The sequence below is a fragment of the Cynoglossus semilaevis genome, chromosome 14 (genome assembly GCF_000523025.1).
Source record: "Cynoglossus semilaevis isolate Cse_v1.0 chromosome 14, Cse_v1.0, whole genome shotgun sequence".
NCBI lineage: Eukaryota > Metazoa > Chordata > Actinopteri > Pleuronectiformes > Cynoglossidae > Cynoglossus > Cynoglossus semilaevis.
In genome coordinates, this window is record NC_024320.1 from 13,957,055 (window position 1) to 13,970,571 (window position 13,517).

The 13,517-nt window shown below is 41.6% G+C and overlaps 1 protein-coding gene across 2 annotated transcripts; it reads left to right on the plus strand.

Annotated features, from left to right (window-relative positions):
* Positions 1-3,241: 3,241 nt before the first annotated feature.
* Positions 3,242-9,052, plus strand: slitrk5 (SLIT and NTRK like family member 5). Of its 2 annotated transcripts, none has more exons than XM_008325259.3 (2): positions 3,242-4,392; positions 5,949-9,052. In XM_008325259.3, exon 2 carries the CDS (start codon positions 6,007-6,009, stop codon positions 8,632-8,634), a length of 2,628 nt encoding a protein of 875 aa, XP_008323481.1. In that variant the 5' UTR covers positions 3,242-4,392; positions 5,949-6,006; the 3' UTR covers positions 8,635-9,052. The 2 variants fall into 2 exon arrangements, with proteins under 2 accessions (XP_008323481.1, XP_016894580.1); XM_017039091.2 differs by lacking the exon at positions 3,242-4,392 and adding an exon at positions 4,820-5,388.
* The last annotated feature ends 4,465 nt before the right edge of the window (positions 9,053-13,517 follow it).

Genomic DNA, 13,517 nt, shown 5'->3' on the forward strand with positions numbered 1-13,517 from the left:
ATTTGAATGCAATTACAGAAATGGTGCTATTCATTTAGAGTTTACATTTATCCCTCCTAACAACTTTTATATTACTCTGTTTTTCTTTTCCTCTTTTGTTTCTACATCTTTTGACAAAATTTTGAAATAGCAATATCTACCGTTGCTTGGAACTCACATCTTCTTCTTTTTCTTTCGGCTTTGTCCCTTTTTTTCAGGGGTTGCCACAGCAAATCATTGATTTCCATCTCTCCCTGTTCTCTGCATCTTCTACTCTGACTCCACCTACCTGCATGTCCTCCCTCACTGCATCCATATGTCTCCTCTTTGGCCTTCCTCTCTTTCTCCTACCTGGTAGCTCCATCTCTAACATTCTTCTACCAATGTATCCACTGTCCCTCCTCTGCACATGTCCAAACCATCTCAATCTGGCTTCTCTAGCTTTTTCTCCAAACCTAAGACATACTGTACATAACTATCTGTGGTAATAACCTACACTAACACAGTAGTAACTGTTTTAAAATCTGGCTTCTCTAGCTTTTTCTCCAAACCTAAGACATACTGTACATAACTATCTGTGGTAATAACCTACACTAACACAGTAGTAACTGTTTTAAAATCTAGGACATAAAAACTACAGAAGAGTCTGACTTAAGTTTGGGATCTATAATGAAAAGGGAAGATGTTCCAAAAAAACCCCAAAACAACACAAACAAAACAAAGCAAATGTAGAACAATCCAAAGCATGGCGTACAAGCAGCGAATGTAAACAAAGCTGTCTTTCGCATATAGCTCTGGGTGATGCTGTATTTGTCCCCCCCTCTCACTAACTATGTCTCCCATGCCAACTTGTTGCCGAGTCTTACACTGTATGTCGGTATAATGGAACAATATTTTCTTTATGAATGTTTTTTAACAACAAATGGCCGTTTTTCGATGAACCCCTTCATATGAACCTATTTAATGTAAAATATAGACTGTAAAAAAGACTGTTCAAATCGTTTCTATAGTTGGTAACACATTCTTTTTTTGGGTTACTCTGTAGTGTGTGTGCACACTGAGGAGTAAAAAACCTTTGAGTTTGACTTAACAAAGTTCCAGAGCCATCCATCAGCATTCAGTTCAGTGTCTACAGTAACTGTCCTGAGTCATTAAAGATAACGATAACAAATGATTTAGGACACGCCGTTGATGCTCTGATGAGAATCATCAGCAGACAACACAGGAAGGGAAATAAAAACCCCTTGGTGTTAGCTCCGCTGCCGTGTTACAGCTGGGGATGCCCCTGATTTGTCCACTCCCACAGGCTCTCCCACAGTTAATATGATTACACAGACTTTAGGATAATTCAATGCAACTGCACAGATGATGTAGAGAAAGTCAGTGTGGTTTCAACATCTGCTTATGCCGCTGCTTGAAGACCACAGAGAGCCCAAGATTTAACTTATTACCACATAATACCAAGTGGGAAATCTTTTTAGACATGGTGGCCAACCCACATATAATTCGATATTTTTGCTTCTAAAGTTCCTTGTGCCACAACAGGAGCATAAGAGGGCAGCTGTGAGAGTTGATTAGCACATTCAATATGGGAGAGATAAGCCTCGGTTTGGTAGAATACACAGAGCTTACTGAAACATGGCTACTTTATTAGTTTTAACGGGTGCAGTCTGGATTATGTGTAATCCTACACTGAATTTATTTCATGCAATGCAAATCTCTTATAAATATGTAGCTGCAGGACTGGTAATCCATGCGCTTCCCCGTCCCTATAAAGAGATAATGCAAACAAATGAGTGTTTTGCTTTACAAGAGTGGCCTGGAGCAAGTTGAATGTGATGGTAAAGGTCCATCCAAAGGTGTTGTGGTTGGATGAAACAATAATTATAAAAGAAAGGGTCTTTGTTCATCAAGGCGAGTTTAAAAACTGCTCAGCAGCCGGTGATCATCTTTCCCCTGAGGGGTTGGATGTGAGCAATGCACTGCTGCTGCAAATAAAACATGTGTTACAGTCGTGTCTTGTCACTTAAAAGAATATCTAAAGGAATACTAACTTTACAGACTCGAGTAAAAAAGAGACGTAATGAATACATGACACAATCATGAGTGTCAGAGTGGAAAAAAAAAAAAAAGTCTTCTTCTGACTTGCCTCCAGAGGAATCAAAAGCTGGGTGAAGGTGGAAATGACTTCTTCATGACATGATGATAAAAATAAAATCACAGATATGCTCCTAAATTAGGCTCAAATCCTGTCTTGAATCCTATGCACCAGATACATTGTCATAATGTCAGATGCTTCTGCTGCACAACTGAGAATGGGAACATTTCAACTGTTCTTGGAAGATGTCAGGTTTAATAAAATAATATTAGAAGGAGATACAGTGTGAAGTGTTTTACCTTTCTGTTTTATCCTGGTAAATAATACTAAGCACAAATAACATAGAAAAGAAAGTTTCAACACTTTGAGGACTGTAGTTGTATCCCTAAAATGTACAACTAAGAAGATACTGCAGTAGAACATTATTGTACGTGTGGTAAAATGATAACAGGTTTGCACAGGTTTAATTAAAAATTAAATACAGAAGGAGTATTCACCAAAGTCCAGGTGGTCACTTGCTTCACTGTCAACTTGAAATCCAGCACATGAAGAATCTTAACTTTAACCAGTGAAGATTCAAGGTCAACATTTTAAGACTTATTGTTGTGTTAAGGTATAGACCTTCTGCACCAAGAGTTATTTTAGATGATCATTGTTACTCAACAAAATCTAAAATGGACAAATAAACATAACAAAACAAAGATATTTTATGATATAATATATATGTCAGTGTTTAAGGGAAAGGGATAAGACCATTGAGATTGAGTTTTTTTTTAGTCCTTTACCCTAGAAATAATAAGTAATGTACATTGCCATAATAGATTGAAGTATTTTTTCCATAATTTTAAGAAGCATGAACATGGATTTTTTTTAAATATCTGAAAATATTAATTTAATTTCCCCCAAAGAAAGTGATGACAGCTGTTGATGGCGATATGTTTTAAAGTCCATCTCACAGTAAACTGATATTTTTTTGTAACTAATATATTCCTTTTCAAATTGTATTGTAGATACAGGTTAGTTATGGCTGACACCCACCCCCTAAAGGACAAGGAAATAATTTACAAATGTTGCATTTATAGTTTATTCCTTATTTTTTGTGTTTTCTATGTCATCATATAATGGTGTACTTCAAACGTGTGTACCACAGAGTGTGCCTGTGTGTGGTACAACAAGTCACATGCTCTCTCAATAATTAAAGAACTGCTTTCCACGGTCAAAAGCAGCAGCCCTTCCTGCTGGAGAGGAAAAACAGCTCAACGTGTGACTGACTCAAATCCCATATTAAAGTACATTGACGCACACACTGCTGCCTGAACATGTATGGGACGATGCCTTTTTTCATCATTGTGCTGCCCTCTACAGGTCCATCCTCTTCATTTTGTTCTCCACCTCCTCCTCTTCCTGTCCTCCTCTACCCACCTCCTTCACATTACCATACCCCCTTAAAGACTATTGCACGCATTAAATCCCTTTTCATTTCCGCGCAGTGACTGTCATGAGATTGGGAGGAATTTATGTGTTTTTTTTTTCTTCCTGAGTGATTTCTGGTGCCGTGTTATGATAATTGTGTCATAACGCGGCCATCGCTGTAGGGGATGCACCAACCCAAGATCAAGTTCCACTAGTTGAAAGGTTGGTTTATAGATCAAGCTGACGTACGTGTACACGGGATATTTTATGACCTGTGCGGGACTAGATCGGACTCTTGCGCCGCTGGATGTGAACGCTGAAGAAGCTTTCATCCACCTTCCCCAGGTTGGTGTGAACTGTCCGGCAGCTGAAATCCAAAAGATCTATACATACATCACCGGTGGTAGCAGCAGATGCAGACACGGGAATTTTTTTTTTTTCCCCGTGCTCCAATCTCTCCGTTCCGCTCCACCAGTGCGCATGTATGGCAGTCAGTTAAAATGTATGCGGCAAGTCTCGCCTGATGTGGGAATATAGCGCGTCTTCATTCGCCCCCTCTTCTTCTGCTTGACCATGTTCGAACTTTGGTTCTGGCTCCTTTTTCGAGATGACATTGCTCGTTTTAGTCGCCGCTGGAGGAGCGCAGGATCAGCCCGTTTGGCCGCGCTCATTGTCGTGTTTTTGGCGTGAATGAAAGACTGTGCGCTCTTGGATGCCTGGTTTATGGAGACAAACACCCAGGAGAGCTGACTTTGGAGGATTCTTTTTAATCAAATTTTTGTTGAACAAATGAGTGGGAAGGGCGGCTGGTGAAAAATTTAATTTTCACCGATGCTGGTGGAAGAAAAGAGACACCGCTACGTGACTTTGGGGATGCTTTGGCGTTCATCCGGATCAGTACGGTAAGAAACACTCCAGCTTTTCCCTTTCTCGTTTCATGCTACGCACATATTTCAAGGAGCTGTCCGTGGTGCTGAAAGCCCCGCTCAGCATCCCCAGTTTGCGCCTCGCCAAAGTTGAACGGGAAATAGAACGGTGTGCAGCAATCTGCGTCTGCGGCTGCTGTGACAGCAACAAGAGCCTGCATTCTTATGGACACAGCAATATGATGGCAGTTTTACTGGCCCCGTGTCTTAGTCTGTGTTATTCAGCGGAATTTTGGCCAAACGCTTCAGGTCCATTTACATTAGAGCCACAGTTGCGGAAGTGAGCTTTTATTGAGGTAAGAACGAATACTTCCAAAGAAAATGATACACAATAAAAGGGATTATTTCTAACGCGTAGGTGACACATAGAAATAAGATAATGCGCATATTTGTTCAGCTTGGACCGTCGACAGTAGGATTTTGCCCTCTTTAAATATGCGTGTGTGTGTGTGTGAGAGAGAGAGAGAGACAGAGCGAGGGAGAGAGATAGCGAGTGTGTGCACGTACGTGCACGTGCTCACGCGTCTGTGGGGGAGAAAGAGGGAGAAAAGCGAGCGAGAGAGACGAAAGATGAGGAGGGGAGCTGGAACCATTGAAAAAGCAGACGCCGCATAGAATACTTAATTATAGAATTATTTACTCTGTCGAAATACATTTTTTATCGAGATGTTCGACGAGATCTCAAACACTTGCTTATTTTGCTCTGACCAACTCCTGGCGTTTCTTTTTTTAACTCCCGGTCGTGGGCAGAAGAAGGGCTGCGACTGTGGTCTTGTAAAGCCTGGAATTTTCGAATCGCAGGCCGAGTTTAAAGATTAACATTGGCGGCTTCTCTGTTTAAGGATCCTGGTGTAAGCAGGACAAATGGGTGATTTTATTTTGGATTTAGTGAATAAATCCACTCAGTGTGTTGTGGAGAGAGCTGGACAGAAAACAGTTTCCTCACTGTTACCAAGTCGTCGTCTATGCGGGGTGAGTTGGTAGGTAGTCTTAGTGGCAGTAGGGAGTTGATATCCCTCTTTTTAACTGTTAGTTTTGTGGAACAGGGACCAGGACGAGGTGTAAACCCATCTATGGCTGTGCACAAAGCGATGTTTGTTCAAGTATTTTTCCTTTGTCGAAATTCTCAAAGGATTGAATTAGTAAATGAGAAGATTAATCAGTCTGCACACGGTGAATGGCAATCCTTTTTTATCCCTCCCAAGATGGATTGAAATTCAGACACGCAATCTAATGCGCAGTGGCCATATACCGTGAGTAGCCGGGACATATATTTTCATTTAGGTATGCATTTATTAGAAAAAACAGTCGGACCAAGTTCATAAATGCTGGGGGAAAAAAAAGAGACAGATTTGCATAATATACTGAAATCATTGGGCCTGCTGCCCTGTGCTTTTCTGGATGTTTTGAAGAATGTATCGTGTTTCTTCACTAGGGGGTGACCTATGTTTACTTTGTGTGCATTTCCACACATGTAATGTTGTAGCTGTATGTGAAAGAAAACAAATGAAAAATTTTCTCTTCTCCCTTAGATGACTCCTCATTTTGGTACCATACTTGACTGAGCTGGGGCGACCTCACCCAGGAAAAATGCATATCTGGATCCTAAGTCTAATCCTTCTGATTGCATCATCTCTGAGGCTGGTTGAGATGTATGACAATTATGGAGAGATCTGTCGAAGTCTTTGCACATGTGAGGAGAAGGAAGGGATCCTGACAGTGAGCTGTGAGAACCGAGGGATCATCAGACTTACGGAGATCAGCCCCGTCCATTTCTCCATGTATCACCTCCTGCTGACAGGGAATCTCTTGAAGAAGCTGTCAGTCAATGATTTCATCAATTACACCGGGGTCACCATCTTGCACCTGGGGAACAATGATATCGCTGAGATAGAATCAGGGGCCTTCAATGGGCTACAGGGATTAAAAAGATTGCACCTAAATAACAACAAAATTGATTTGCTCAGAGATGACACATTTACTGGACTGGAGAGCTTGGAATACCTACAAATTGATTATAATTACATTACTAATATTGAACCCAACACCTTGAGCAAACTCCACCATCTCACAGTGATGATTTTAAATGACAACCTGCTCTCGTCCCTGCCTTCGAATATCTTTCGGAATGTTCCACTCACGCACCTGGACTTGAGAGGGAACCGCTTGAAAATGTTCCCCTATGTTGGCCTCCTAGAGCACATGGACAAAGTTGTGGAATTACAGCTGGAGGAGAACCCGTGGAACTGCTCTTGCGAGCTTATTGCTTTAAAGGCCTGGCTAGAGAGTATAGCATACACAGCTCTGGTCGGAGAAGTTGTGTGTGAGACACCGTTCCGGCTCCATGGCAGGGACCTGGATGAGGTTTCCAAGCAGGAACTTTGCCCAAGAAGACCCCTGGATGACTCCGTTAGGCCCGCACCACCCAGCAGCACCAGTGGATATCCCCACACCACCCCTGCTGCTGTCACTGCATCTGGCACCTCCTCTGCTGTTTTCCGCTCCTCGTCTAGGCCTACCAAGGGTACAAGGCATTTTAACAGAACCAGGTTAAAGCCCACCTCCAGAATACCAGGTGGTAATCCTTACAACTATGGCCCCATTATTGCTTTTCAGACAAAATCTCCTGTGCCTTTGGACTGCCCCACTACCTGCACATGCAACCTGCAGATATCTGAGATAGGGCTTAATGTCAACTGCCAAGAGAGAAAGATTGAAAGCATTTCTGACCTTAAACCCAAGCCATACAATCCTAAGAAAATGTATCTCACTGGAAATTACATCCCAGTGGTACGCAGATCAGATTTTGTCGACGCTACAGGATTGGATTTACTTCACCTGGGAAACAACAGGATAACAGTGATACACGACAGAGCTTTTGGGGATTTAACCAATCTGCGTAGGCTGTATTTGAATGGTAATCTCATGGACAGGCTTACAGGAGAGATGTTTTTTGGTTTGCAGAACTTGCAATATCTTTATTTAGAGTACAATAAAATTAAAGAAATTGATGAGGGCGCTTTCCGTTATCTCCCTAATCTCCAGCTGCTTTTTCTCAACAATAACCTCTTAAAAACCCTACCTTCAGGCATCTTTTCTAGTCTTTCCTTGTCCAGACTTAACCTACGCAACAATAATTTCAAAAACCTGCCTGTGAGTGGTGTATTAGATCAGCTGAAACTGCTCCTGCAAATAGATCTGTTTGAAAACCCCTGGGACTGCTCCTGTGACATGGTAGGGATGAAGATATGGCTGGAGCAGCTGAATGCAGGAACTGTGGTTAACGAAGTTGTGTGTGAGACACCCAGAGTCCTCACAGGAAAGGAGTTGCACTCGATTCAATCGGAGCAGCTCTGCCCGGATGACTCCAACGCTTACACGCTGCCCACCATTGCCACAGATGAGCCCATGGATGAGCAGGTTGTCACCACAGCAGCTCCGCAGAAGTTCAACACCCCCAGCAGCACAGTTCCTCTCTCTGTCCTCATCCTCAGCCTCCTGCTTGTTTTCATCATGTCTGTCTTCGTGGCTGCAGGGCTTTTTGTTGTTGTGATGAAAAAGCGCAAAAAATCACAGAGCGACCGTACTAGCACCAATAACTCTGATGTCAGCTCTTTTAACTTGCAGTACAGTCTTTACAACAACCGTTCTGGACCCAAAGTTAAGGCTCCAGCCGGTCATGTCTATGAGTACATTCCACATCCCATGGGCCACATGTGTAAAAACCCCATATATCGGTCACGGGAGGGCAACACTGTGGAGGATTACCGTGACCTCCATGAGCTGAAGGTCACTTACAGGAATACCCCAGATGAGGAGAGGGAGGGCAGTGTGATGAGGAGCCCTGCCTACAGTGTGAGCACCATCGAGCCAAGGGAAAACCCCTCCCCTGTCCAGGACGCAGACCATTTCTTCAGGGGGATCCTGGAGCCGGATAAGCAGTCCCCCCATCAGCCCATTCCATCCATCCCAGCAGGGGCCAATTTAGAGTACAAGTACACAGGGCCGGTGTCGTACACATACAACCCTAATTTTGATGTCAGACGTCAGTTTTTGCACCCGGAGAGGATAAGAGAAACAGTCCTGTACGGCACCGCACCGAGTACTGTTTATGTTGAGCCTAACAGGAACGAGTACTTGGAGCTAAAAGCTAAACTGCAGTCTGAGCCTGATTACCTCGAAGTTCTTGAGAAACAGACCACCTTTAGCCAGTTCTGAGCAACAAAAACCTGAGTTCATGTCAAACAAATGCATTTTTCTCCTTCGTCCCTCTGTGAAACACAACAGTTTATCCGGTGCCTTGGCACAAGACAAACAAGCTAACACGGGGGAAAGATGTGGAAATTGAAAAAAATAAAATAAAAAATTGGGGTGTGCCGAACAATTTTATTCTTATTTCTGAAACATGACATCACTGGAACGGATACAGCTTTCTGAGACATGGAGGAACATTATGGCTCTGCTTAACTGATAATGCAAAATCTATTTTTCTATGATGAAAAGCAAATACCACACAAAATGTACCTGTACAGGTAACTTCATTTTCAGGAATATAACCATGCATAAGGTATATTGTGAATCAGAAAAGAAATGTTTATTAAATCTCTCCTGGACACAAAAACACTGTACAGCAGATCATCAGAACTGTGTAGGACTATTTTATCTGCTGTAGTCTGTAAGTAAGTATTTATTGATATAATCTGCCATGTCGTTCAGATCTTTTTGATTCCACATCAGTATTACCTGTGTCATTCTCCATGATCCTCTGGACAAAAAAGGCTTATGTTTGTAGTTTCATTTACCGTAGCTCTGCATTGTAAACGTGGCTTTTTTTGAACGTGGCACACCCTTGATTGTGCTCCTCGAGTCTCGGGAGGGTTCTCTGAATTTTTATTACAGCCAGGCTGGAGGAGAGCAAGAGTTTCTGTTGGCACAGCAGTATTGGATGTGGAGAGTCATGATGTATCCAGGCTCATCTCTTATTCCAGGGATCATGTTCATGTTTAGAAAAAAAAAAAAAAAACCTGACTGCGTCATTTTGAGAAAACAGGAAAAAAAAAGAAGTGTCTTTGTATGCTTTCTGCACTTTTTGCAACGGAAGGCGAGTCGGCCTCCGATGAGCTCTCATAAAAGGAGATGATTATATTAAAAATGAATATGGGCATTCATTCTTAATATGTAGAATCTATGTTACGGAGCAATTCAGATGATAATCTGAGGTATGGAATATGTGGTGTGGGAACCAATATTTTAATCAATGTTACACCTATTTTTATACGACCATTCGCAGATTCTCTATCCTTCATCAAGTTCATTTCATTTGGATTGCTTTGCACCTATCGCACTATATGACCAAACTATGTTATTGTCAACCAATAAACATGATGTCAGGTTGAGATAATGTTCTCATGAGTAAAGGTGGAGGCTGTGGGTGAATTCAAAGTGTACAAAGGTAAACGGTTATTTAATGGATTAATCCAGACAAACAATCAAACACACACACGCACACACACATTAGACCCGTGAATTGGCTTTGTTGGGAACTCAATCAAAGCAAATCAAGAGACTCTATACGGAGAAGGTCCTAGTCAGGAGGCAACCAGTGTCTCAGTGAGCACTGGAATCAATTGGCTACAATCAATGTGCATTATCTGAGGGTGTCCCTTTGCAATTACACCTTAACACCATTCATGCTGCCACCTGACGAATATTAAGTTGTTCATTTATAAAAAGAAAAAAAAAATCAATTCAACTCACTTGATGATATTCAAGCATTGGATTGACCTAGCAATGTTACAGACTGTGTTTTGTGATTGTGTTTTTTTTTTTTCCCCACCCTGATACGAAGAAAGTATCCCATGCACAGCTGCGGCTGCTGCTGGTGTCTTGAATCACTCGTTTGTTATTTGTGTGTTGTTGTTTTTTTCAACCTGCTCTTTTCTTGACCCAGTTAAATCCAATATGCAAAGCAGGCTGATAAAAATGCAGAGGCTGCAGTGTGTGCCTCCATTTTCAGAGTGCAGTGGGCATCACCATTTAGGAATTCACTGTTCCCTGACTGAGACAGGCAGAGATCTCCGACACAGAAGGAGATGTGGAACCTTTATTCTATCCTTGTATGTTTTTTTTTCCCCAGAAGTATTTTGACTGTTTCACATTTTTTATTCTGTACTTAAATCATTTTCAGGACATTTTAGCAACATGGCTGCCCCCCTCTTTATTGTCATTGACGAATAAATAGTTGAAACTCTTGCTGGAGTCTCTGGTAAAAGCTCTGAAACAGAACAGAAGGCACCATTTGGGAGATGGAGAGCGGGGGGACAGAGAGTGGATGTGGATGTGTCATGTATGTGATGCGCTGAGATGTAAATCATGGCTAAAAGTGTATTGTGCCACTCCGGCACTGATGTGCCCAGGGGACTGGATTGTGTTGACAACTACCAACATAAAGCTTGATTTAAAAAAACAAAAACAAAAAACATGCCTAGGTGAAAAAAACGAAAAGCTCTTAATGCAATTTGGTGTTATTTTTCCGCTAGAATGTGATACAATTTTCTTTGGCTGCAATTTCACTCCAGAGGGAAAAACTGGCTGAGAACAATTACATAATCACTGAATCACATGTTTCAAAGAGACTGGTTAAGGTTATGAAAATGTAATGTGTCTGTGCGTGTGCATGCACAGCTTTTTGAAAATTGTGTTTCTTATTAGATAAATTAAAAAAAAGGAAGAAACTGACAAAAAATATTTTTTTCAGTCCCTTGGATTTAATTAGGAATGAATTAGGTTTAAAATGAATGACTTTGTTCATAACGTGACGTGGTTTGGAGTTGACATTGGCAATCACGATCTCTTCATTCACTGCCTATCTCTTTACGTACCACAGGACAAAACATCACAAACACTCACTCACACACACACACACCAAACCTTCGTAGAGCTGAAGATATTGAAACGCTGCGTTACAATTTTTCAGCTCCATTATTCCATGTCAGCTTCTCCTGACACACCACTCCAGATTTAGTCAATGTGGAACGTTGCGGGACATAAAACGTGCCAGCGCTCCATGAAGTGTTGGATCAACACACGTTTATTTGCAGAACGACGAGTTTGACGACCATTGCGTTTTGGCAACACTGGAATAATTATATGGACTGCGATTGATTGGAAAGACGTGTCTATTCCTGTCGCTCGTCAGATGGTTTTGGCAGTCATTTTATACAAATAAATAATGAGCTATAAAACTTCACACATCAACACCTTCAAATGTCAACTAATGTCTTGTCAATTTAACAAAAAAACAAAAACAAAGAGTCAACCATTATCACTTTTAAGCATCAAAAGTCTGACATTTTCAGCATGATATTTGGATAAAGCAGATACTGTATGGCTTTGGTGGGAGGTTAAAAACTTCTCTTAGCAGCAACAGTACAGTGTCAGTGATAATTAGGGCACCACATGGCCTCTCTCTGAATTGGGACACATGCAGAGGGGTGGACATTTTGCATATGTTGAAGCAATGCTTCAGTTGCCCCTCTTGCTCAGGACGCTTTTTGCTCTCTGCATTGCCACACAGCCTGTCTCTCTGCCTGCCGCCTGGTCTCCACAATGATGTGAGCAATTGAGCTCGAGGAGATCTGGGTAATTGAGAGGGCAGGGATGGCATCTGACAGGCACCGATGGCTCCCATGATTACATTATTAAAGTAGTTAATGGAATTCCTTCAGGCATTTAGAAAAATCCTCCAATGTTCATCAGCGCTTAGCCGATATTTACCCCTGAACACCGTCTCTCCTCCAAGCATGGATCAGTAATTGCGAATCGGCCTGCTCTCCTTGTCTCCGCCATATGTTGCATCTGTGTCGTTGTGTGATGTATTACACAGGTTCACTGGATGCCGATGCTTCATTCATGCTGTGTTTTTTTTTTTTTTCATGTGGAAGTAATGTGTGTACTGTAAGGGGAGATGCTCCAGAGTCAAAGTGAAACATGCATAAAACACTATGCAGTGAAGGGGAACATTATATTCTAATTCATTTACGCAGCTGATTTAAACCAACTATTTCTCTTCACTTGATCACATGTTTAATCAGCATAGTATTACATTTTAATTTTGCTCTTCAAGTGTTACTTGTTATCACTAAATTTGTTTAGGTTTTGTTAGAGTCAACTGCAAAACAAGAATTTTTCAGTTTCAAGTGTTCAATGGACATTTTACCCCCAACCTATTTTCAGCAGCATGCATTTCCATCTTGCGTTAAAAAACCAAGGGGATAAGCTGACACACGCATATGGTTGGCTGCACACTGTGGATGTGATCAAAGCTTTTAAAGACGTGTCTTCATGTCACTGCCTGTGGAGGAAGTGCGATGGAGACAACTCACACCATGTTGCTTTTTGATTTCAGCCGTACATGTTTTAATTTTTGTTTTATTTTTTACCTTTCCCCCCTTCTTGCTGTTCCCACCAGGAAGCCTGGTCATATTCATCAGAGCTCCTCGTATTCCTTGTTTGTTTACGGCTGTCGCAGCCGTTAATCCTGAGCCGCAGTAACCCTGTCGTTTGATAAATGGCAACCATAGCGTGACTGACTCCCCAGCTGAGCTCGGTGATGCTCTGCCAAAAAAGGAAAGAGAGAAAAAAGGGGAACAGGTTGATGTATGGCTTCCATTGGCGTGCGTGTCAAGTAATTTAAGTAAAGCAGGACCAGGCACTGAGCCCATATGTTTAGGTCTGTATGTGCTTGGAATCCTGCCCTGGTGTGCGTCACCACATGTGAACTGGGGCGATGCAAATATGATACTGGTAAAAAAATGTTTGCCTTTTGGTCTTTGGTCTCTTATTGTGACAGCATCATTCCATTGTTGTAACACCACAAATGGATTTTGCTCTTCACACTCAACATTTTTTTTTAATTTATTTTAAGTTTGATCTGTCTAACCTCTAATAATTGTTTTGATTCGAGACAATTTTTTTTTTTTTTTTTTTGCATTTATCGAGACCGATATCAATACTTGTGTGTGTGTTTTTCTTTACCCAAAACACAGGAAAAAACGGGGCATTTAACAACTATAATATGCTTTTTTTGTGCGTAACAAACT